Here is a 26,161-nt window from a genome sequence, read left to right as displayed (position 1 = left end):
AAACATTACTTGAAATTCCGTTTCAACTATTCCAAAAACCAATACTGGCGAACAGCAATAGTTTTGTCTTAGACTTAAGGAGCAAGAGTTGAAAGGATTTCCTAATTCCTTACTCTAACACCCACTGTAAATTCTGGCAATCTGTTTCCTCTCTGTGGATCCACTAGTCAGCAACTGAGACAGAGTACTCTGAAGCCTCCAAGCTGAATTTTCTGCAGTAGACAAACACAAAAGCATGGAACAGAAAAAGGTTACGGGGAAGAAAGTTACACTGATGAGCATTTAAAAATATTTTTTAGGACAAGCAAATAACTCCCAAACAGATGACTGCCTTACAATATGAATGAATTCTACTATTGGCAGTGACAGAAATACAAACAATGAAGATTTACTTAAATTAAGTCACTTTGTGATTAAAATAAAACTAGCATAATTTACCTCTATAAATAAATTTCCTTAGGATTTATACCTACTGAAATACAGATGCAGCAACACTGGAGCAATGGACACCTTGCAACAGACTCCTAGCTTTAAGATGACATGTAGTATATCTGCAGCTTTCTTCTTCACATATGGAACAAGCCTCTTCACAGGCAGCCATTGCTTGCACTGAACTATGTTCATCAGGTAAAAAATAAATGTGGCATAGAAGTTACCTTTCTAGCTGACAACATATAAGAAGGATACAAATTCAATGAAATACTTAAAACACAGCACACTGTATTACACATATAATTTGTTTTTCATTTCAAGTTTATTAAAACTTTAGCAGTACAAATGATCCAGGTTTTAGATTATCAAAAGACCAAACTGAAGTCTGCATCTTTAAAAAAGGCGTTCCCCAAAATGTCTCTAAAACTTTGAGACGATGGAAACATTAAGTCCACAAACTCATCCATGCCTGTCGTCATCTGTTCCAGGACTTGTTTCATGATCAGACTTTTTATCCTTACTAGGGGCATGATCTCTTTCCTGACTCTTTGATTTTTGGTTTATTTCTTTTTCTGCTGAGGATCTGGTCTTTTCCTTTTCTTTACTGCTGCGTGAATATGACTTTTTTGATTCTCTCTCTTTGCTACTTGGTCTCTTTTTTGAGTCTGGACTTCTATCCTGATCTCTACTAGACTTCTTATCTTTGCTGGATTCAGGACTACTACTTTCACGGCTTTTTGAACGCCTCTTCCTTTGGCTTTCACTATCATTCCTCTTATATGAGCTTCTACTTTCCCTATTTGAATACCTGTCTCTGTTTCTGCTTTGACTTTCATCCCTCTCTGAACTCCTTGAGTCTCTCCTCCTCCTGTTTTCTCTTCCTCTGTATCTATCTGGTGTACCTCTCCTTTCTCTGCTTCTTGATCTTCCTCTTCTTCTTGTTTCCCTATCTCTATTCCTTGAATAGTCTTTACTTCTACTACGATCCCTGTCCCTGCTTCTTGATCTTCCTCTCCTACTCCTATCTCGACTTTTGCTTCGATCCCTTGTTCTGCTGCTGGAACTATGTTTTCCTCTAGCATGCTCACGCTCTTTGCTTCTTGACTTACGTCTCTCCCTGTCTCTGCTCTTCCTATGCTCTTGTTCATTACTTCTTGAGCCTGCCCTTTTACTTCTCTCCTTGCTCCTACTTCTCTCTTTATCTCTCCCTCTAGAATCATAGCGCTTTTCTTTTTCTCGGCCTTTCTCATGGTCTCTCTCTTTGCTTCTTGATCTCATTCTCTTTTCATCATGTCTACTGTGCTTGGAGTCTCTTTCTTTACTTTTTGATTTCTCTCGGCTTTTACTATGGCTTCTAGATTTAGCTCTCTTCTTGGCCTTGCTTTTGTTATGCTTATCATCTTTATCTGAATTCCTTCTTGTCTCCCTGTCTTTGCTGCTGGATTTGTGATCTTTTTTCTTCTCTTTTTCCCCTCTTCGGCTTGGACTTTCAGAAACTTGTCTGTGGTCTGATATTTTTCTCTCTCTTCCTCTTCCTGGGCTCTTTTGATTATCTTTCTTGGTTTCATTTATTTCACTCCTTGGAGAGAGAAAGATAAAGTTTTTTAAACTTTTTAAATCCCCTCCACTCTGAAAAAATTAAATCAGAAGTGAGACAGCCTCACAACTGAAACTGAAATCACATCAGGTCTAACTATGTATTTATAGTAGCAGTAGCATCAGTAAAATCAGACACTGTTAAGTAATAGGATAACCAAGTCAGCACCCTGTTTTTTTTGAAAGTAACTGTAACTGAAAATCCAAGATGACGTATTACTTTTAAATATATATATAAAAAAAAAATTCAGTGCATATATTCCAGAAAGAAATAATCTTACTTGTCCCCTTTTATCCATCTTTCTCCACTAGACACTCTCATTCTTTGAGCTCTTTGCATTTCTTGCCTCCAATGTGGAGGAGTTTCACTGCGTCGGAAACGATCTCTTGACCTGGATCTGGAAGGTGTCCGGTAACGCTTGAAGGCAAAGAGAGGAGACTGGGTGTAAGTTTGAATTTCACATGCTGTGATATCTAAGCAAGATTGTTATCCCTGGCAGTCAGTTCTACATCGCACCTGCCATGACACTTCACGTGTATATACCAAGTTACTAACTTACTGACAAATAAATCTCACGTTCAGCTAAAGCAGGAATACAAAATGTCTGATCAAAAACTACTTTTAAGGTGACTTCTACTTCAAGATTTTTGTAGTTTGATGAGAGGTTTTCTATTGCTTTTAATTACCGCAAATGCAAGTCTCTTTTCCAACAATTAAAATTCTTATCTTTGACAAGCAACACAAAAACAATACTTCAAAATTTCTAAGGATTTTACTAAAAATTTGAGGGATAGAGACTTCAGTTACTAAAAACATTTAATACAAGCAGCACACAGCACATGGCTTCACAATATTAGAAAACCTAGTCTGACTGCTGCCCCCCCAAAAAGAAGAGAAGTCTTCCCCGCATTCCTGGCACTGATGATGTACTGGTTCTGTGTTTACTACAACCCTTTTTGACCTAATTCCAAGAATACCACAGTAAAACAAATAAAGCATTTTTAAGTTTTCCTCTCACCCCCTCCTTCAAAAAGACTCAGTATGCAAACAGGTAATTAATCTAATTTTCCTTCCTGTCTTCCTTCAAGCCTCAGTCCCCAAATCAATTATGCTGCACTTTTTTTTAAATCAACTATCCTAATGAAAAGGGTTACTAACACCAGCAGTGAGGCTGTGCTACCACCTTCTAAATTTTGGAGAACACATTGTAAACATTTACCCTTGGTCCTCTTCCTTTTATTTTCCTTCCAGATCTGGTCACTAACAGTCTCCTCTGGTACATTGACTGGGAATTCGACAGATTACTAAAAATAATTAACAAAGAGTGATATTGTTTATAACAGTAAGAAAGAAGGAAAGAGAAAAATTTTAAAACCTCTTCAGAAAATTAAACTAAATGAAAACACATAATTTTATTTTACTGCAGACAGTAATAAACACACAGTAAAATTTCAGATTTTGTGAGCACAGAATATTTTAGAAAATTTCCACGTTTTCCCATTTTTGAAAGAAGAATAAATTATAGATTCAGATTGGACAGTTCCAATAAATTCTAAATGAAATTGCAATGCATTTTACTTTGCTTTTCTTGAATCAGTCATTATAAATTTTTTATTCACTAAAACCATTTTCAAAGACTAAGCCTTTGTTCTAGGACAAAGACAATAGTTGCCAGTAAAGGGAGAAATCCATTTTTCATCAAGCACTGCTCACAACATGGAACTGCTTAACAGGGAAAAGATTCAACATTAGAGTTCTAAAACAGAAATGTGACCAGACCACTGTCAGCACATAATCAGACTTAAAACAGATATATTACCTTTCTCTTTCCTTTTCTCTGCTTTTCCTCTCTTTTTCTTTGTCGTCTACTTTAGGAGGACTTTTCCTCATCAGGAACCGGTTTTCAGGTACAGGAGGAATTTCTTCAGGACGGACAGTAGATAACGGCTGTGCTTCAGTGTTTTCATCTTCACTTTCACTGGAAGAGCTTTATTTTTGTATAAAAAACATGTAATAATTTGAGTTATGTGGATGAGGGAAGACCTTTCAATCTATTTAAATAATTCAGAAATTCTCTTAATACACAAGGATACCACAAGAATCTCAGAAACAAAGCTATTTCAGAAGCAACTTTTTTTCCCCCTATAATATCTTTGCTCCAAAATATACAACTGCAGTAGATTTCTGACTAACATCTTCTATCTCTGAATTTCAATGGTGCAACACTGAATATACACTTACTATTGAGATACAGCTTTTTCTGTTGGTTTAATTTCTTTTCTTTTAAAAACACAATCAGAAGTAAATTTCAGATTTTACACTAGCATATATAACTGCCTACAGACTATTGTAACTCCAAGCAGTTTACAAACTTAAGTGAAATGAGCTTAGGCTCACAGAAACAGTGTTTAGGCAGCATTGCTCTAAGTGACCATTTCTTAAATTTTACTGCTAGCTTAGAAAGATGTGACTTGCACCAACACAACTTGTATCTCACACTGAACTGTAACAAAACTATCAGATCAAAAAGAACATTCTTGGAAGCAAGAGCGCTTTCTAAGTTTTATTATCTTCCAGCAAAACTGCAAGAATTTTGGCATATCAAATAGAAGAAATGTTAAGAATGTTAATTTATTTATTAATATTTATTAATATTGTTTAATTTTGCTTTTATTTGTGCACACTGAAGTCCCACTGCATATAATTTAAACTGAACTGTACAGAAGCGAATTTAGAGAAACCAGCTATCACCATTCATTTCAAACCAAGCATTTCTGCAATGTTTCAAGCCAAATAAGCCTAGTCCATTCCTTCACTGCATTACAAGCTGCAGCACATACAGAAAGGAAAACTACCCTTTGCCATCATATCAGAAAATTTATGCTTCTATATCGAAACTGACTGCCTCTTAAACTTCAAAAACCTACTTTGCTAGTTTACAGAATACTATTCTGTAGTTATAAGAAAAGGATACTGTATGGTGTACATGTAACAAAACAAAAAAATCTCAATATTGACCTTTTCTTGCTTTTCTTTCTCTTTTTCTTTTCTTTCTTATGTTTCTTGGAATTTTTTTTGTGTTTCTTTTTTCGTTTTTTAGATTTCTCTTCCGAAGCACTCTCAGAATCCGATGAGGAATCAGAAGATGATTCTGAATCACTTGAACTTTCAGAGTCACTGGATGAGGAAGACGACTTGTGTCTTTTCTTTTCTTCTTTCTTGGCTTTAAATAAGAATAGCAAAGATACTTTAATATCAAACACTTCTAAACTAATCTCAGAAAAATCAACTTACCTACTACCTGTCTCAGCTTCTTAGAATTGTGCCATGAGAGACTACTTCATCAAATTATTTAAATTGAAATTATGGAGAAAACACTGTTTCTCCAAAGTATAATAAAGGGTATGTCTAGAAATATGTAACACATTTCCAAAATCTGTATTTATGAAATTTTAAGTATAAAATTTGTACTATCAAGAATATGTAGAGCCATATAAGTTTTCCAATTATGTTTTATACAACATAAGCTATATACAAGAAATTATTTAAAATTTATTTACAAAGTGTTTATAAAAAAATTTCTTTGGCTTCAGCTTTAATCTGAATTCATATAAAATCTACTCAAATCACTAATGAGAAATTCTGAAATAGAAGATAAGTGGCACAGACTAAACTGAGTACTCATTGAATTGAGCTCAGTATCTTATTCTGTCAGGTCTCACATTCAAAATGCAGTGATACATACAGTGGTGAAAGATTTCCTCTTCACAGTGATGCAGAACACCCACTTCCAAAAGAACTGGCTGAGATAAAACAACTGGATTACAACAAGGGGCTTAATTCAGGTAACTGCATCAGATACGTGGTACATATCTCAACAATCCCAAACTCTCTTTTATGGTCGTACTCTTTACGGATACTTTTTTCCCCCACCTTCTAATGTTACTGAATCCCCACAGTGGCAGAGTGGATGAAGTTCAGTCCCATTGCTCTAAATCTCATTCAGTTTTCAGGTTAGCACCACAGACAAGTCATACCTGTATGACTTATACATAGTGTTTTCCATGTGTTTATTCGCAAGTCTCATTTGATACAGACCAACAAAAGCCTGACAACCAACTGAAAAACAACCTCTGTACTTCAGAGAGTACGAGTCTTCCAGGTCATTTCTGGGGGCAGTATAAACTAGCAAGTAGTATTACCAGTTTAGGACAGCTTGCTGATTGAAATTGGCTGGTTCCCATCAGATGTTTTTAGGGCTTCTTGCAAAATGCTTCCAAAAGACAGATCTAATTATATTTCTTACTTCTCTTGTAGGTACAGACCAAGATAATTGCTGTCTTTTCTCAAACTTTTGCTCAACATCCTTATTAAAGCACTATATTTAATAAAAAATATCTGTAATATTTTATATCAGTTTCAGATTGTCTAAATATATATACATTCACAGAATGTAATATGTACATATTTAAAAAAGAAAACCGAACATTTTTCAAATTAATTTCAATCAAAGAAGCCTAGTGTCACACAGGCTGAGTGACAACAAATCAAAAAAGAGAAATCTCACCTGACCTCTAAATACTAAAAATACAGAAAGTATTTAAAAAGTTAAATGTTTCTTGTCTATTCAAACCTTTCAGGTTTGGCCCACTCAAAGGAAAATTATACTGTTTCCTACATGCCTTCAGGTAAAACAATATGTCTCCAAGCTCAATTTCAGAAATGTCTGAATAAGGCATTAATAAATGCAGTGATTTCCTGTATTTTCTCCCTCCTTCATATGTTTCAATTGTGCCAAAAACTATCTGTGACAGTTTTATCTGCATTCTTGTAACAAGTTCAGGTATGTTAAAGTTAATACTTTAAAATGAGTAAGTAATACATAAAAATAGAGGCTGAGCTGAGCAACTACCTCAACAAATATAATGTGTTTCTTAACACGCAGCAAATAACATTAGATGTATTTGAGAAATCATGTGGCAGGTAGGGAGTGAAATGACAAGGGCAAAAAAACCCTCCAAACCTCAAACAAAAGTAAAAAGCCCAGAACTATTTACACAGCAAAGACAGAGTATCCAGTAAGAGAGTTTGGATATACTTTCTGGTGACATCTAACTATCTGGTCCAGCAGCAAATGCTGTTTTGACTACTGAATCAACCTGGTGCTGGCCAATTACAGATCATAACAAATGAGACCAATCCTGCAGCATGAAGGTCATTGAGAAACAGACTTCTATTTACAGTCCAACTGTTCCAGCTCATTACCTTCAGGATCGGGTTTCAACTTATGACCACATCTGAAATAGATATATCACTTCCTACTCCATTCACTGTCACGTACAGCATTTGCCTGACTTTGGGAATTACATGATCATGCTGCACGACACAATCAAGTATTCTCTGCATTTCAGCTTGTTAGGGACTGTAGCAAGTCTTACATTAGCCCCATGAGTTGAAATTAAAAAACTACCTAGCCAGAAAACAGTCGGGTTCAGCCACAAAAGTCAGAACAAATCATGTCATCTTGTAATTCACAGCAGTGACAACCAAATAGTTACCTTATATCAAATCAGATAACCTGTGCTGGATCACAGCAGTCTTCAGAAAAAGGGTGCCTTTATTTCAGGACATTTAGACAGTTATTTTCTCAGGTAATTTTCTCCAGTGTTCAGTTGCCTGCTGTTCAGTGTATCAGATCTTTTTTTCTATTTTGCCTTCATTATTTGACATGAATTCCTGTTACATCTTTCACTCCTTGTTGAAGAATCAACTGTTTCTCACAATGAAAATTATACACATTAGTCAAGTCCTCAGGGTAGGCATTAGGGAACACTACCACACTTGATTCTTGTTGATCAGATGACATGTTCACTGTGAGGAATCCTGTATCCCAAGTGCTTCTGGAATAGATGTCTTTGCAGACAAACAACCTACCACACTGCAACAGCAGAGGAAGGGTTAATAAAAAAAGCCAAAAAAAGCCACCTCCAGCTTCACTTGAAACAGTCAACAGAGTTTGTACCTAGTGGCCAGCTCACTAGGGAAAAAAAAAATCTGGAACAGAGAAGCCTGAAACAACTGTTCACAGCAACCAGCTTGTGCAAAGGGGGCTAACAATGATGTGCGACAAGCCTGCAGAAGAAATGAATGCTCAAGGGTTTGAATGGATAAGTAAAGAGAAAGGGAGGATATGCAAATCAGAAGTCCAGGTAAGACATGACTTGCCAGAATCACCACTTTCTGTGACTGTTCTTATTTCAAAGATATTTCATAATTCCTAAATGAGTAACTTTGTACTCTGTTTCAGTGGTTGATAATTTGTACTGATACTTTCTTTTGTTCTGATAGAATTACCTAATTACAGTATTGTTCCTTGATGAATTATGAATGCAGCCATAATGTGCCTTAATTGCAAAAAGCACACTTCTACAAGCAGTGATTCTATGACATCAACAAAGATCATGAATCAAGCCTAGCACTGCCCTGTGCAGAATCCCCTAGAAAATCAGTTATTGTGAGAAATCTTCATTAGAGGCTCTTGTTAAAAACAGCCCACTGCACAAAGCCATTTTTTTTCAGTTTTGAATCAGAATGTCAGTGCCTGACATTCTTGAAAACGTCAGATATACCTTTGATGAACCAAAGTCATGACCTCAATACAGTCAGGCTTGTTAACTAGGCCCTCTTCTTTGTCACCTGGTATCAAAATCTCACCTGTCCTTAAGAAAATTAATACTACTTTTTTGTTCCACAGTTTTTCCTGTGAAATATATTAGCTTAGCTAGTCTATAATGACCTTTCCAAATACTAGGTTAATACTTTCTTCCTTTTTTTTTTCTAACCAGATCTCAGGATTTTCCCTGGAACTTGAAGATCTTCTAAAAATTATACCACTTGGCCAGAGAGATTCTTCTTTTATAATTTAACTTCTCTCATTCGTTTTCTCTAATTCTTCTAACTTTAAGGAATTAAAAAAAAAAAAAGAAAAACAAAGGAAAATATGACAAACATTTTACTTTTCTAGGTGATCATCCTCTCAAATCCCAGGTAAAAACTTCATACAGGCCTCTGCAATATTGTAGTTGTGACTGCCGTACCATTCAATTCATAGCACCCAGTAAGGCAGCTCAGTCATCATACACTTATCCCTAAATAAATCCAATTCTTATATACAAAGGGACGATTTGCATCATTCATAAAGCACTTCACCTGGCTATTCATCGTGACACCCAAAAATCAGACCACCTTTCCTCAACTTTAACCTAAGAGAAAAACATTCATACCAAGCACCTAACTTCTACTGTGATTCCTTCTGCTAGTGCCACCTTGGCTTTCCTGTTAAACTCAAGTACCAGTTCTATTTTCATTTCATAAAGACCATCTAATTCCTTTCTTTGTGTTGCCTACCAGACAAGTTCATGTAATAAATATTTAAGGCTCCCTTGCTATCCTAATGTACCCTCCCACAGAAATTTCATCATTATAGTTCCCTAACAGGTAACCTCCCTATTCCTTTGTCTTAACAGCAAATTCTTAGAAGCAGTCTCCCCTGGTAACTGCCTCATATTTCACAGAATCCGTTCCCTTTTGCCTCCCATAGTACTGTACTAAAACCAGTTCCACTGTTAGATGACTCTGTGTCAATCATCTTCCATGACACTGATTGTGTCCCAGAAACAGCTCCTTCTATAGAGATTCCCTGGCCTACCTCTATTCACTGACAAGTCCAAGGGCCTCTCCTCTTCCACTTGTGATCTCTGGACAGCAGTTTGGCAAATTTACTTCAGCTGATGGGTTTCAAACTGTTCCTCCTACTTCTGCTGCCCCAGGCCAGCACAGCTCGTCAGTGGTTCCATGTTGTGCATTCAACTAACAGCTCCATCTCTCACAGCAGTGGCTCATTTCCCGCTGCAGGTCCTACACACAGCCTTTCCCTTTCATAAGCAGGATTCTCCATTCACTAGGATTTCCACCATGGTCTGTCACGCAGCATCTTCACCAGGCTGGCTCTGCATTAGTGCCCATCAGGGCCTTTGTCTCACCCCACCCTCAACTCTGCCCTCCAACAGCCTGATCCTGGTGCCTAAGGCTTCTTGTTCTCCAAACACTCCTACTGCCCACCATCACCTAATACTGAGCCTTACAGAGTGGGCTATCCCACTCTATCTTGGCATCAATTTCCCTCCATGGCACACCACGCCAGCTACAGGAACCAGTTGCCAGGAATGCAGCAGGACTGACAAGGACACACACAAATGGGTAGGGTAAGACTGTCAGATCTTTCCAGAAGCCCGTTCTCTTTTAGGAGAAGTAAAAGAGAAAAACCCATTTTTTTGTATTTATTTCATTCACTCTTTTGATGACAAGTACTTCAAAGCCCTGCCTAATGGCTTTAAGTCATCAAACTGCTCAGTGCCATTTAGTCATTCAACTGTTCTAGACTGGACTAAAAAGGGAGTGTGGCAATCCAGTTAAGACATATATAGTGTGTATCTCATCCACCAGCTTCACCCATCCCATATCTGTACTGTTTTATTTTCTAATTACACCACCTGTGCATTTCCCAAGAGATACTATGCTTCTGAGCACTGTCCAGAAAAAACATAATTGTGTCCTCACACACAGGCTGACTTAGAACCTTTGAGAAGTCAGGAGCCATAATACAACTTTGTTTGGAATTCTGAGGTATTGATGAGGTAACTTCAGACTCCAAAGTCATAGTGTCAGATACCACAACATATGATACCACAACAGAACTGTATCAAAAAGTAGGGGAAAACCCCAGGAGCTCCAGTTCGAATGCTTGCATGTTCCTTAGGCCAAACAAGCAATTATTCTTGTGTTGTGCTTCAATATCCTTGGTGCAACCCTGCACAGTATCAACAGAAGGTGCTACAAATGAAATAGCATGATGATCCCCCCCATAGTTCCTACAAAGCAAGCATCCTGGGTTTCCACTAAGGAGATTCTCCCACTGGGACAGCAACATCTTAGATTCTGCTTCTCTTACAAAATAAGGCTCAATCCAAGCTCTCATACCATGTTCAGTTCTGAAACAGCAGAGCAGGCCATCCCTTCCAGAAAGGACAGGTTCTGTCATATTCCTCTTTAAGAATATAGTTTATGGTAAATCAAAGTGTAAGAGCTAAAGAGCCAATTCCAGACTTTTCTAATCTAAGGGCCTGTTTTGAAGATTTACCTTAAAGAAAACTGAAACAAGTTTGCTACCTTCCAAAAAGAGTGTTATGCTTAACACAGCACTCTACTTGCTATGACAAGAGCTTGCCAGCTTTGTACTAAAATTTAGCTAATATAAGAAAATCTAAGACAGGAGAAGCTTCGAAGAAAGCATATATGATTGTTCTTTAGTGTCTTTTGCATCAACAACTTTTAAGGTATTTACAGGACAAACTGCTCTGCAATGTTATTCACCTTTTCACCAATTGCCCCATCATCCATCACAAGTAAGTGTCTAAATACTTTTATAAGTAACCAACATGGAAGAAAATGAGCAAAATTACCTCTCAGTTTGCATCTGTAAAAATGTACAGGTCAACTTTACCTTTGGATTTTGGAATTAACTCTCCACAACTCAGTATGCGTACTTCAGCATATGGTTTACTAGATGCATCTGTTTTCTGGTTTTCTATTTCTCTCACAACTTCCTGACCTGAGATGACTTGTCCAAAAACAACATGATGCCTGAAGAATTTAAATAAAAATAAGAACTCTTAGTACTTAATTTTCTCAAGGTAGTTCCCAAACAAATGTAAGAAGAGGAAAAGAGATACTTACCCATCTAAATGAGGTGTAGGTTTAGTTGTTCTGTTGTTTCCAGATTTTAATTTAAAAGAGAAAAACAAAGCCAGTGTCAGTGAAAAGCAGTCAGCATTTGAAGCCATGTCATCTACACATATGAAGGTGAACATTATTTTGAGTGCACTAATAATATTTAACAAAACAAATATACATCATTCTGTGCACGGTTAAAAGTATTTAACGTCTTCTATATTAAACTACCTATTCAATATTTTGATTAAACATTTTACCGAAAAAAACCACAAAATTGCACATAAATTTTTAGACAGCATTCTCATATAGGATATAACAAGGTTCTACTTATTAACTTATATAAATACTACCAGGAACAGATACAAAAATCCTGTCTCACAGCATGAAAACTGCAAATAACCTTCTACACATCTGAAAAGAATCAGAAAACACAGGAAAAAATAAATATTTGTATGTACAGATTATTCGACACAGAAGTAGAACTAACTTTCTCTCAGCTTTCCCCTCTACTAGCTTTACTACAGATGTCAGTCATGGCAGAGCAGAAAACTGGGATGATTGCAGTAATGATCACGCAGAAATCCCAAAATAAGGGTTAAATCATAGATGACATCCTTAACTCATTATATTAACTAAAGCCATGAAACACGGATAAGAGTGACGTATTTTGAGAATGTTTTAATATTTAAGAAGAGTCGACTGCAATGTATTTTAAGAATTTAAGTTTCAACTATAAATGAAACCGTATTGGAAAGTTATTTCACGACTGAAAAAAAGCCCTCTACTACTTTTGAAAGCTCCCAGAGCTGTTTTGCTTCCTTCCAGACAGCAGTTATTAGTTAAAGTTATAAGAGTTCTACAAGGAGCTAACAGGTTTGCTTTACTGGCCAAGTTAGAACACAGCTACTGAGAACCACCAAGAGCCCTTTTGCACAGACAATAAACACTAAACACAAAAGGGATAAAACCAGACAGGATCCCTAATCGGCACATTGGGTAAATGACTACTTTCATACAACTTTGTGAAACACCATCAACTTTGGTTTTGCATAGCAGCTAGTCTTCAATATTTAAAAGGATTACCTTTACAGCTTACAAATGGCAAACCACACACACATTTCAATACTTACATAAAGAATTGTGAACCATTTGTATCTTTCCCTCGGTTGGCCATTGAAAGGAGAAATTCTTTGTTGTGCTTTACAGCAAAACTTTCATCTAAAGAAAGATTTTTCAGTTACTTTAAATATACCATATATGCTTGGGTAAATGCTATCATCTAAGTAAATTCATCCTTATTAAATAAATCTGCTAGTCACTTAAGTGAGAAGTTGTCTTAAAAATAGATTAAAAAGTATGAATCAGTGGTTTATAGCCTGAGGGGGAAAAAATTTTAGTATTCTTGCTCAAAAGATTTGTCTCCTCAGACCATATAATTCTAAGTTTTTGCTCTTTCTATTTGGCACATACTGCACACTCTTTCTTTGGAGCAGAAGTTGTTTTTTTGGCTGTGCATTAACTCTTAAGAAGCCCCTCAATTTCAGGTATTTTGTTATTTTATTATTTTTTAATACACATGGATATCCAGTTTGACAGCAATCCCAAACAACTTCTGTTTGTCTCTCAGACACACAGATGAATTTGTTAACTTGGCCAGGAAGAAAATCAGTTTAACTTGAACGAATCCTACTTCTTAAGAGCAAATACTTGTCAACAGTTCAAACTAAATCCCAATGAAACTGAAATTTAAGAAGTTCAAAATGTACTCATTACTCTTCATTTAAGACACCTGTAAGAGACAACCATCTCCCTCCTTTCTCAAAACAGCAAAAAGGCTGTTGGGGGATGCAAACTGTTCAGACAGAGCACATTTGTTCAATACTATTTGGAGAGATGCAGCAGGAGCAAGCAAGAAAAATATACCATATTTGTAATGCTATGTTTTTACATCACACTGTCACTGGCCATGAAAGGGACAGTCCCATCCACCCCCCAGTCACTGTACAAAGGCTAACTGGCACAGCATCAGACGTCAGTCTAATCCTATGGTGAGTTGCTTAAGTGAGGCACAAGAGCAAAACTTCCCATGAATTCAGTTTCACACTGTGACCGAGTTGAACAGCCAATTTGCAACTGCCAGAATGTAAGTGAGGGTTGTGCTCATTCTTTCATCTCCCCCAGCCATACATTTCCTCAAACCCTGCTACTACTCATTAGTGTTTGTCCTGACACTTGCCAAATTATTTCATTGGATCCATTCAATAATACAGAAATTTTTTTCCTGCAAAAATCTTTGGGCATTTTAGCAAGCTGAATCAGCTGGCAGTTTTATTGGACAGTGTCAGTGCAAGGTAAGGCCTCCTCCCTCTTTCAGCAGTGGCAAACTGTTGATTACACTCAAGGTCTGATATAAAATTGCACCTGGCCCTACTACAACAGTGAATAATTCTTTCAATTGTGTGCTGCAAGCTTGGACAAGAACCAATGTTAAAGGAAGTGTGTCTGGGAGGAGAGAGGAGCATAACCTCGCCTGCTGGTAGCAGCTGCCCATCATGTAGGCCTAGGTGTAATACAAAAACTGCTCCAAGGAACAGACATGCTCCACTATATTCTGGACAAACACAGGCTGAGAAACACAGCAAGTGCAACGTCTGCAACACTGGCTGAAAAAGAACCACGACTGCGAGAAAACAGATGGCTCTATCATTAATTCATCTTGGGCTTAGAAAAGCAGGGCTTTATGCATTCTTTTAAATAAATATTTGCTTCACGCCTTTCTCCTTTTCACTTGAAAAAAAAAAAGACAATCCCCAACTTTTAGCTAGGTGGTCAAGCCAAAAGTAAATGTTTAAAAAAACAGAAATCTGGCAAGAGGGACAAATACAAAGAAGTTCAGTTTTAATTTTTCATTCATTAAAAAGGTTCATATCTTAAAAGTAAAATAAAATAACAGAAACTGGAGAGTCAAAGGCCTCTAAGGCCAGATGAAAGCTTAAAAAACACCAACAATAGAGTTCAGGTTTACAGAACAGAGACTACAGAATGTAAAAGGTGATTGATTATCATAACATCAAAATAGAGCAGACTGATAAAACTCTTACCTTCAAAAAAGCCACCATAAATGGATTCTCCTCCCCTGCCATTTCCTTGAAAGAGGAAAAGTGACAGTAAAAACAAAGCAGTGATTAAAGAGTCACGTTATGTGGAAGGTGCTTTGTAATACAAAATGTTGATGCAACTGCATCCAAGTCACTGACATTATTCTTCAAGATATGCAAACACGACCAAGATGCATCTTTGTAGTCCAAAAGCAAACTTGGATTTATGCAGAAGAAAGGGAAAAAAGCAGTGATATCAAAGAATAATTAATATAAGTAAATGACACTACAGAGAACTTCTGCAAATGTTTTATTCCATAAGCATTCAAGTTTTCTTCAAAGATTCACGTCATACCTTCACTGAAGTCACCTCCTTGGATCATAAAGTCTTTCACAACCCTGTGAAACAGACAACTTTTGTAATGCAATGGCTTTTGGGTGGACTTTCCTGTACCCTTTTCACCTAAAGGAGAAGAGAATGAACAAAACCAAAAATTACTGTCTATGTCTGTAGAATCTCCACCACAAAAAAGTGCTACATAAGCACTTAATCAAAATCACCTACTAAGCTATGAAAAACTGGCTTGTGAGGCAGACACCTACCTGTCATACCTGTAACTTAAACTGGCATTTAAGAAAGCAGAGCAGAAACTACTTTCTGTCTCTACAGTTATACCAGAACTCCTTACTGACATTAGTATACAACTGCTCTCTTTCATGCAGATTGACTGAAATTAAACATTCAGTTTAGGTTTATTATAAGTGACATTACTCAGAAACATGCATGAAACACTCAGATCTTCAGTTACAACACGGCAAGGTTAAGGTAACATAAAAGCTCGTAACAAAACCAGAGAGGTGGGGGAAGGAGGAGGACTCTGGTTCCCTCCCCTGCTCATGATTAAAAACTGCCATCTTCCCCCCTCACATGAGCTCTGTGCTTAAGCAGACTCTCTGCTTCAGCTACAACATTATCTCCCTTCCCTGCTACCCTCAAATAGACAAGGTCTCTGCTGAGTTAGCAAGATGAATGGCTCATGGTGGGTCCTGTGCATGGTACAGCCAACCTCAAGGTAACAGCAGTCAGTGGGAGATCCCTTCTCAGGGAAGATCTCTTCCTCTCAGTGCTGGCAAACCACTAGACTGTATCTTCCTATAACCTTATCCTGAGCTACTAAATTGGCAGCTTTTGTCAAGGGCAGTTACCTCTGAACTTACTGTAACAGAGTGGTGCCTCCACATGGATTTGTATAGCTAGGAAAAAACCATTTTTGATAGGAACTCTGATAAATGTGAAGTTGTATATGTTCCACTAACTTAGCATATGCCTAACGCAGGTATGCCAGGAAAACATGGAGCTGTTGGACCCTGTTTTACAAAGAGAGCATACACTTCTCAAAATTGTCAGAAAAAAAGATGAGTAAGGAAAACAAATAAAATAAAAAACCTGAATTAATTTGCTGATGATTAGTATCATAATCATTCTGCCCATATATTTTTCTCACTATTCTTACATGTTAAAGCAACAAAACAGTTTGGGATCTGAATTTGATTATAGATGTCAGTAACGAAGTATGAACTTAGTAGTACTTAAGGCAGTAGCAGGGAATAACACCTTTATGCAATAATCTGACTTTTAGGCAGTTGAGAGCAGATCAAGAATGCCATGGTCACGTGCTAACATAGTCACAGCCATCAAAACTCATCACTTTAAAGTTCAGATTTGTTAATAAATTTTGAAAATCTGATTTTGTGCCAGTAAGCCTAATGTCAGATCAGATAATACCTACATTCCTGCAGACACCAGGAATAGTGCACTACATGTTTTAGTAAACTTGATATGAATGTAATTATGCATCTACACCTGATTCAGATCATATTAGTACTGCTGAGTGATTCACTATTAACAGACCCTTGACCCAAAAAATAATAGAGTTGGAAGGAAAGGAAGCAGAAAAAGCTGAAGACAGAAAGCAGGTATGCTATTTATGTATTCACAAAATTATTCTTGTGATAATAAATATAAGTTTTGCTAAACTGTCACAATTTGCAACAAAAGTATGCAATCTACAGGAAAATAATTCTGTTTGGAAATGCTTCCAGGAGAGAACTTGAGTATTTTCTTCAAGAAATAAACTGAATTTCGATAGGAGTGGAAATCACCAGTTTCCATCAAGAAATTAAAATAAAGGAAAAAAACAATTAACGAATACCAGCAATACTTTTCAAATACCTCAAAGTAACATAAGACTGAAAAGTAAGTCTGCATGGTTGACCTCTTACTGGCTACCTTTCAAGACTGGATGATGTTATATAATGTGAACAGTAATATCTGTGCTAGTAACAGAAAATCAGCTTACTGTGCCTGTATTTAAAGTTGGCTAGTACACACTCCCTGCAACACACTAAGCCAAAGCTACAATGGCTTTGATTCCACATCATATGTATATGACAAATCAGCTAAACCAATGCTTAACTTACTTCTTTTTATCTGTAAGAAAACATCAGGAAAAATAACAACCATCAAACCAGATAACATGATATTACATTAAAAATTATAGATTAAATTGTGTAGCCTACAAACCTGTGCAAAGGCAGCGAAAATTTTCACATGTCTTTGGACACACATCTGAAAACAATTCAAAGACCACTCTTCCAGCTAGAAAAAAAAGCACACCATATTTATTATGAAGTTAAATGGTATTTGAATTATTCTTACACATATCTTATATGAATATTATGCTACTAAATGGGTGTTTTCATTTTCTTACCAGGTACATTGTTGATGGCTATGTCAAAAAAGCAACGAGGTCTCTGGACTTTTACTCCCATGGCTTCAGAAATTTAAATACTGTAAGTAATAAAAATAAAATTTAGTTTTTCCTTCAGTGTAGTAAAATTATGGGTAAGTTTCAATGCAGAAGACTTTACAAAGACAACAAAACCTGCAGAAAAGCAAAAAAAAACCCAATCTCCCCCCAAAAAACACCAAAAAGAGAGACAACAAAGGCAAGCATTTTCTAGAATGAAAAGTATTTTTGGTCATTTTCATGTTTTGTAGACCCAAATAAGCAATTTTATTCACATTTGCTGCACTAACATTAAATTTAAACTTGATTGCAATAGTTCAGATGGAGAAATACAAAAGGAAAAGATACTGTAAGGTATGGGGAAGACTTAAGCATTCAATTTTTTAGGAATATATTTTCTGGATTCCTGTCACTGCAGTTACCAGGCTCCTGTTAGGACCCAAACCATTCTAGATGAAAAAAAAACCAAAGGCGTAGCTCTTCCAGAATTGCTGCTAAGTAAAATTATTTTGGCTTTTCCTTGTTTCTTTTTCTTTTATGTAATTGTTTATCTCTTTTGAGACACCATCAATGGTGATATTTAAAAGATGAGCAGATGTGCTGCTTAAGGACCTGGTTTAACAGTGGACTTGGTACTGTTGGGTTTACTGTTTGATTCAATGGTCTTGGGGTCTTTTCCAACCTAAATGATTCTATGATTCTTTATTGAGAATTTTAATGCAACTTTTCCCTTATCTTTGAGTATATAAATCCCTTTATTTTTGTGTAACAAGCTATGTCTTCATTCCATTTGCATCTCTGGCTTTCCAACATTATGTACGTGTATGTTCTTTTCTAAATCCCTATCCTCTCTGAGTTACTTCAGAGTGGAAAAAAAAAAAGCAACGACAGCAAAAGGATCTGTAAGACTGGAGTACCTTTTCCAGAATTTGGAATATAATCCATAAATTTTCAGTTCTAGTTATTTTTTATTGCCAGAAAACATGGCTCAAGTCTAGCTAACACACTGTACACATCTCTCCTAAAGCTTCACTCATAGCTGTACCACAGAACAGCCTTGAAAAATTCAATTGTCACCATCTGTCAACTCTCATCTTATGAAAAAGAGGTTGTAAGAAATCAAGACAGCAGTGTAATCATGCTAGTCTATATTCTCTCTACTTGTGTTGTTATTCCTAACATTTTGCCAAGATTACACAGCAAATATCACAAGAACAATGCAGGACTGATTTAAAGCAAACGCCACTCAGTAGTTAATTATTCATGTGATTTTTAGCAAGACAAGACTTCAAAAAATGCAGAATCTCACTATATATCCTCTAGGTGTGTAACAAGCACATTCATTCACACAAGCCAGATATTTGTCAAAAGCAGCAGGCTTATCTCAGTCTGCTTGGTACTGTCCCTGAATTAGGATTTCTCTCCCATTACAACAAATTTTGTCACCAGGCAGAGAAACAGAGAGACAATGCCTGTAGCTGAGCACTTGGATGTCATCAGGTTAGCAGAAGGCTGACCAGGTCACCACACTGCTGCATGAACTCTGAGGCAGGGCAAGGAAGGTGGCAGTGTGGGCAAGGGAAGGGATGAGACAGGTGGTAGTGGACAGGGACTTTGAGAACTGAGACCAGTCCAAAGGACAGCCATCAACTCACTGTCAGCAGCAGAACAGACTATACAGTTGCATGGGATACTTTTTTCAAGGAAGCCCTTCAGAATAAATAGTACCATAAATATTGTTTGGTGGTAGAACTGATAGTTTCAACTGAACTGAGACATCTAAGGACCAGCAGTACCACAACTGATTGATTGACTGTACCCAAACTCTAGTGCTTGACTGAGAAGTGATTTAATTCCTGGTTTACAAGCAATCTGCTTGAGAAATGTTCAGGTATGCCTTAACATTTATATGCAGTACTTTAGCCAAAATAAATGCCAACTACCTTAATATGTGAAAATTTTTATTTCAAACGTTGATAATGACTAAAACTAAACTGTAAAATAAATATATCTATGTTAGTAAATTTTTAATTTGGTTTTGTAGAGAACAGGATGAGAGAGAGAAATCAGAAATAAAGAATTCTACCCAAAGCCTTATTCCCACCAATTTTCTCAATGTGATATTTCTCTACCTCTACATTGTCTCATGAACAGCGGAACAAATAAAGTTAGCCCATGTTCTAACCATTACCTCCAATGTTCCCTGCACTTTCCCTAAATCCTCCAGTAATATCCCCTAAATACTGGCTGCACTTGATTCCAAATGACAGGAATGTCAACGGGTCAGTATGAAAACCCTGAATGAACAAACACCAGGCCAAGCAAACACACCTCACTCTGGAGCTGATATTGTCTATAAACCAGGCTCAGATAGCAGTGACATTTATCCTACCTGCCTTGCAAGTCAAGGGAGCATTTCCTCTCCAATACACTTAAGTATCCTTTGCGCTGTCAGCTAGATCTTCTCCTGATGCATTACAGGGAATTTAATTTCTATTCATTTCTTCATATTTCAGTATTTAACACCAAACACAATCATCTACATACTGATAATCTGAAACTTGTCTGTATTAAAAGCAAGTACAGGGGAATGTTAAATACCAACAAAGAAAAACATCAAGAAAATACCAAGAATGAAGTCCAAAAATGATGAGTAAAGCTTAGCAGTGCTATATGTCTGATAACAATAGGGCTTAAATGAATTTTGCTATTTATCACTAAAAACTTATTTTCAGTTAAAATGTGGATACTCTTAACCCTCAATATGTTGTGTTTTTTAATTGTGAACTTGGTGGAATTTTACCAGTGAAGGGAATATGAACTTGAAATCAACCCCAGAGATGCTCACTATATGTACATTCAAAAACCAGCTATGCAGAAGGACAATCTTGATCAGTCAGCTTCTTCCTTTTAAAACTCTGTAAGAAAGGATAATGTAACAGCCCAAGTACTATCCTGAAATTTTCAAGCCATTCATCATTCTCAACCACCTTCTGTTTGAGAAGCCTCTTACTCAGTCTAAGTAGAATCTATGACCAAAAAACTCCAAAGCCAACCAACCAACCAACCAGAACACCACTTCAGTAAAACAGGCTTGTTTCTTTAATTTCTGAAAGTATAATTACAGTTCAGGTTAGAGCATATCGGTATTTGTTGACAAATACACCAAAAATACTTCAGCTGCATCCACAACCAACGTTTGACCAACTGTGTCCCTCAGGGTTCACATCCCTTCACACCTCCATCAGCTTCATTATTTTATTTATTTTATTTGCAGGATAAAGCTGGCCAACTCAAGGCCAGGCTGCCAGCAGCTGTTCTCCTTCAAAATTATCTATGTCAGTGGAAAACCATAACTATCCCAAACTGTTCATAAGTGTCCTAGTTAGAACAGCTGGGCCCAGTTCATCGCTGGATGGATGTAACCCAAAACTGTGTATTCTATAGCCTTCCATGCCATTTCCCAGAAACTGCTGTCAATAGACTATTTGCACCCTCTGCCCAGAGCAGCCTGACTCCTCAGGCTATAAACTCGGTGTTAAGAGGCCTTCCAGATAGGAGGATGCTTCTGTCCTCACAGCCTTTGTGGAACTCCCCACCCTGAGGGAAGTACTGAGCATTCCTGCCTGAACTGGAGAATATATAATCTTGGGAGTCTTGGAACTTTTTGAACCACTTGTGGGACCCAGAGGAAGGCTACAGATCACCGCTCTCAACCAAACTGCAGACCACACTCTCAACTAGACTGCAACCACCACTTTTCAACCAGACTGTAACCATCACCCTAGAACGGAATGCAATCACCACTCTTGACCAGAGTGCAACAGCACTCTCACCAACAGGTTTTCCCCTCTCCTTTTCCTTTGGACTCAGGGGGCCCAACAAACACCACTCTGTTCATGCCCCAGGGTGCATATTTGGGTTTTGTGGGTTAAAACCAATTGTTTGTCTGTATAATCATACTTATTGTATTATTTTATTAAATTGTTATTCTGATTTATAATCTCTCTTTTGAGTTGAGTTCATTTCCCCTGCTGGTTTACCTTTAAACCAGCACAATAAGCATCTTTCTGCTAGGGATTATCACTGATATGCACTGACATGCTTAAAAAAAAAAAAACAAAATATCTTGGGGATTTTTTTTTCCAAAATCACCTGTGCTAGCAAGGATCTAGTAATAATACCGTTTAGATATACTAGAACCTTTTGACTGAACAAGCTAGAAAACACTCACAGATGCACAGCAAGTGAAGTATCAATGTGCCATGCATCCCACAAGAGCTGACAGCAAGCAGCAAAACATGACTATTTCCTAGTTTTACAAGGGGAAAAAGCCAACTTTATTTGTAACTCTGCTGAACAGGTCATGGGACTACTTATTTGTTTCAATCCCAGGACAGGACAGAACAGTGAGAAAAGATGTATTTAGTAGGAAAATTATATATTGTGTCCTATTCCTTCCCTTCTTTCCCCGTCATCACCAGTTATTCCAGATTTTTAACTTCTCCTTGACCTTGCTCTTGTATGCACTTCCTTGCATGAACTTACAATTATCTTCTGCACTGGTCTTCATTCCATGTCCAAATGAAGTGAACAATAAAGTGCATAAATTCATATTCCTAGCATTTTGTTTCAGACCATCTACAAATGTAGGAAGACAAAACTATATTGACATATATTTCAAAGATAGAAAGTAGAATCTCCAGAAATATGTTTGTAAGCAAAACTTTGAGTTCAGAAAATGCAAATACACAAAGTGAATACTGAACATATATCACGTTCTTCACGGCTGTGGTTGCAGTCACTTGAAGACAATATAAATCTGGGCTGAAACCAGAACAGAAGGTTCCTACATCCATGTGTTTAGCTTTCATACAAGCTACCTGGCTGCATAAAAACTACCCTTTCTTCCCCACTCCAAGGAAAGATTTGGCAGCAGCATATATCAGCTTAAAGTGATGGCAGAGGCACAGTCTAAAAATGTTGTATGTTCATTCCAGTATGCATTTAACTGGAAATAAATTTATGATTGCAAAATGGGAGACATGAAAATTTGTTCAGAGTTCCATTCCTGGGACAGAGCATCCAGCTGTATTAGGATGATACTGAAGACGTGAACAACAAAAACCCAACCAGCCTAACTCTCAAACTTCATAATTTCCTCAGCACTTTTCCCCAAATGCCACCATCTTTTCCTCTGTACTTCACGATCCAAAACCTCTACATTAGCGGCAATGACATCTGAGGAAATTAAGGGGTTTTTTTTTTTTCATTTTACTAATCAGCAGCACAGGATTTTTGTTGTCAGCATATTTAGAAATAAGGTACTACACTTGAATACATTTCACATTTAGGATGCTGTCTTCATAATCACATGAATGTAACACATCAATAAGAAAAGAAGAAAACATTTGCTTTCTACACAGGTCTATGAAATTTATGCAGGAAGACTTTCCACTCATCACTAGAAATCACACATTATAGGTTTCAACTTGACTGCCCCTTCCAAGAAAAGCCAATCACAAAATGGATTTTCAACATTCCTGCAGGCAAAAAGTGATTGACACCACTTTCCATCAGGCCTCCTTGTCTAGAAAAATGCTACAAGTCTGTTTTGGGTGACTGACATAGTATTTGTTTCCCTCTAAAAAAAGAAGTCAAATTAAGAGACATCTGGCAATATCAAACACTGTCTTCCATGGACAAGAGGCAATAGCCAGCTATCCTTCTAGGGAGACTTAAGAAAATATCATCCTTAGATAGGTCCTGAACACAGCCCTAACACTACCACACTGGTAGCTCATTTATATCACTTTCAGTATGATTTTTTACAGTTATGGACAGGACTTTAGTCTTCTTGTACTAAGGTATAAGGAATGAACACTCAGTTATAACACCTCAGCTGGGAGAGGGTAGGATTCAGCTGAGAAGGCAGTAACATTCTCTTAAACTACTTAAAGAGAAACACAGGTTCCTACCAGAACATCCTCTCTATTTTTCTAGAAAAGAGGTAACTGCAATAAAAAATGTTGAAATATCTAACCACATTCTTATCACTAGCAAGTAAAATCTGAGTTGTCAAGTCTTAGCAGTAATTTTACATTATCTAATTTATGCAGAAGGTATTGTTTTTTTCTCTGTTATGATTTGTGAAAAAATACTGGTGTTTTCTGGCAGGTCTGTGCACAAATAAGTACTTTTTTTTTTTTTTTAGCACAACTTATAAAGTGCTAAGAAAAGGAAAGTTTTTGCATTGTATGAAAGGGGAAAAAAAATTCCACAGGGTGTAATCTCCAAGCCACATAAATCCCAAACTACTTTCAGCAATGGAATCCCTTCCTACCCATTACTGAAGACGACAATAAGGCGAGACAACCATGCAACAGTAGGACATGGTTCTGAATGCTGTTCCTTATTTGTCAACCATAACCACAAAAAGCTTGTTCTATCATCTTTTATTCTCATGTTCTCCTCCCTCCTCTATTTCTCTAGCTCTAGATCTCTTCTATGCCTCATCACACCCTCCTACCTAAACCTCAGTGCATTAGGAGATGGCCAGACTTTCTCCCTGGCACTCACTGACTCTGCTCCTAAATGGAAGATGGTTCCCAAATGCACAAAGCATGGAGGAGTGAACTGGTAGTGGAGAAAACAGGTTACAGCACAGTAAAATCCTCCACTGCAGTACATATTCTTCACTCCAAATTCCCTCATAATCTACAGATTTTCTGAGATGCTCCAAGGGAAAAAAAAATAATCTTCTTTTGATAACAGTTTGAGGAGTGCTAGCTAATTAAAAAAATAGTATTTGTTTCACAGAAGAGGACTGGAAAAATGGGAAGTTTTAATAAGAAATATAGTCCCAAAGGGTGCTCTCAGAGAACTATTGATGCTGGTATCCTTTTTATGCTCCCCTTCAGATCTACTTCGTATAAAGGATATCACAGTATTTCTGAAGTATTTAGAAATCATTTTTAAAAACTGATAAATCAAGCTCTGTGAGTTTAGATAAACTAATGCTTCATAAAGCATGTGCAACTCCCATATTATTATCACAGTTTTATCATGGTAGCACCTAAAAATTTGAGTCATACTGAACCCCAATGCATTAATGATCGGAATAGTGAAACAAAATGGGGGGAAAAAAGAAAAAAAAACTGCAAAACAATCAACCTAGAAACATTTATCACTGTCCAAAGAACAGTCTCTTCTGCAAGCAATATAAAACAAAACCATGAAAAAACCAAACTATTCTCTCAGAAGAAAAGATACAGCTTAGAAAATAGACTTTATGCAAAGAAAATGGTCTCCTGTTTCTTTTAAAACAGCTCTCAGATGATTACTAAAATATAATTAGGTTAACCAGTCAAACATTAGGCAACTACTGGCCAAAGTTACTTTTTTATCATTACTGATAAATTTTGTAATTGTGACTGAACTGAAAGGCAATGTTTAACATTGCAATGAATATTCTGTCCATAGTTTCAAAAAACTATTTCTTTTTCTCCTAAGCCTCTTTCAAAGCCTCCTCAATGCCTCTAAATACAATCATATATACGCAGCACTTTATTTTGGTCATGGCTGCAAACAAAATGAGCCTGAAACTCAATAGTCTCTGAAGCGCCTTAGGAAACCCCTGAAAAAGAGAGGCAGAGGACTCTCCTGCCAGCCAGGGTAGCTCCTGCAGGCTCCACTTCCCCAGGAGAGGCCTGCAGAGGGGAGGAGAACATGTGGCGCGCAGACAGCCCGGTCGGTTCCTTCCCAGTCTAGGGGAGGAGGGACGACTCATTCAAACTCCCGAGCAGCACCCGAGGCCGAGCAGGGCGCTCGCGGCGGGCACAGACGCGCGGCTGGCCGGGCAGCGGGGAGGCACAGCCGGCCTGGCGACCGACCCCGGCGACGCGCGCCAGGCCCCGTCCGCCCTGCCGCTCCCGCCCGCCTGGGCCCCGCTCGCAGCTCCTCACACCCCTTCCCTCCCAGGGCGCCTCCCGGGATGCGCCGCGGCCCTCCCGCCCTCGGGCCCGGGCCGCGGGGCCTTGCGAGGAGAGCTGTGCGCGGAGCCAACGGGCGGGCTGCTGCCCCTCGGCCCGCCCCGAGCGCGGCCGGCCCGGGAGGGCCGGGGCCCACCCGCCGCCGAGACGAGGCTCAGCCCACGGCACCATGACCTCCTCCTCCGCCGCCCGCCCAGCCCCCCGCGCGGCCCGGGCCGCTGTCCCCCCTCGGGCGCGCCCCTGCCCGTGGGCGCGCCGGCCCCGGCGCTGGCGGCACTCACCCGCGGGCCCTTGTCGCCCCGCGCCGCTCAGCGCCGCGCCGCCGCCATTGTTTGAGCCGGTGCGGCACGCTGCGTCAGTGGCGGGCAGGGCGGGAGCGGCGGCCGGGGGCGAACTGCGGCGGGCGGGCGGGGAGCGCGGCGGGAGGGCGGCGGCCCACGG

At 38.2% G+C, this 26,161-nt stretch overlaps 1 protein-coding gene across 1 annotated transcript; it reads right to left on the bottom strand.

The window, feature by feature from the left end:
* Positions 1–735: 735 nt before the first annotated feature.
* Positions 736–20,606, bottom strand: PPIG (peptidylprolyl isomerase G). Its single transcript, XM_008931014.3, has 13 exons — positions 20,587–20,606; positions 17,691–17,770; positions 17,504–17,578; positions 15,275–15,382; positions 14,923–14,967; positions 12,952–13,039; positions 11,825–11,854; positions 11,592–11,731; positions 5,048–5,252; positions 3,849–4,016; positions 3,249–3,333; positions 2,310–2,446; positions 736–2,011 (listed from the first exon to the last, which is right to left on the bottom strand). Exons 2-13 carry the CDS (start codon positions 17,749–17,751, stop codon positions 892–894), a joined length of 2,262 nt encoding a protein of 753 aa, XP_008929262.1. The 5' UTR covers positions 17,752–17,770; positions 20,587–20,606; the 3' UTR covers positions 736–891.
* Positions 20,607–26,161: the final 5,555 nt, after the last annotated feature.

The sequence above is a fragment of the Manacus vitellinus genome, unplaced genomic scaffold, assembly GCF_001715985.3.
Source record: "Manacus vitellinus isolate BGI_N305 unplaced genomic scaffold, ASM171598v3 scaffold_22_pilon, whole genome shotgun sequence".
Lineage (NCBI taxonomy): Eukaryota > Metazoa > Chordata > Aves > Passeriformes > Pipridae > Manacus > Manacus vitellinus.
This window is presented reverse-complemented; position numbering and strand designations above follow the sequence as displayed.

Excerpts from the sequence above, each read along its gene's own strand:
- PPIG (XM_008931014.3), bottom strand. The coding sequence starts at position 17,751 with ATGGGAGTAAAAGTCCAGAGACCTCGTTGCTTTTTTGACATAGCCATC. Across the intron at positions 4,017-5,047 it reads AGAAAGAAAAGCAAGAAAAG|CTCTTCCAGTGAAAGTGAAG; the intron begins GTCAATATTGAG and ends ACAAAAATAAAG. Across the intron at positions 2,012-2,309 it reads AGATGGATAAAAGGGGACAA|GAGTGAAATAAATGAAACCA; the intron begins GTAAGATTATTT and ends TCTCTCTCCAAG.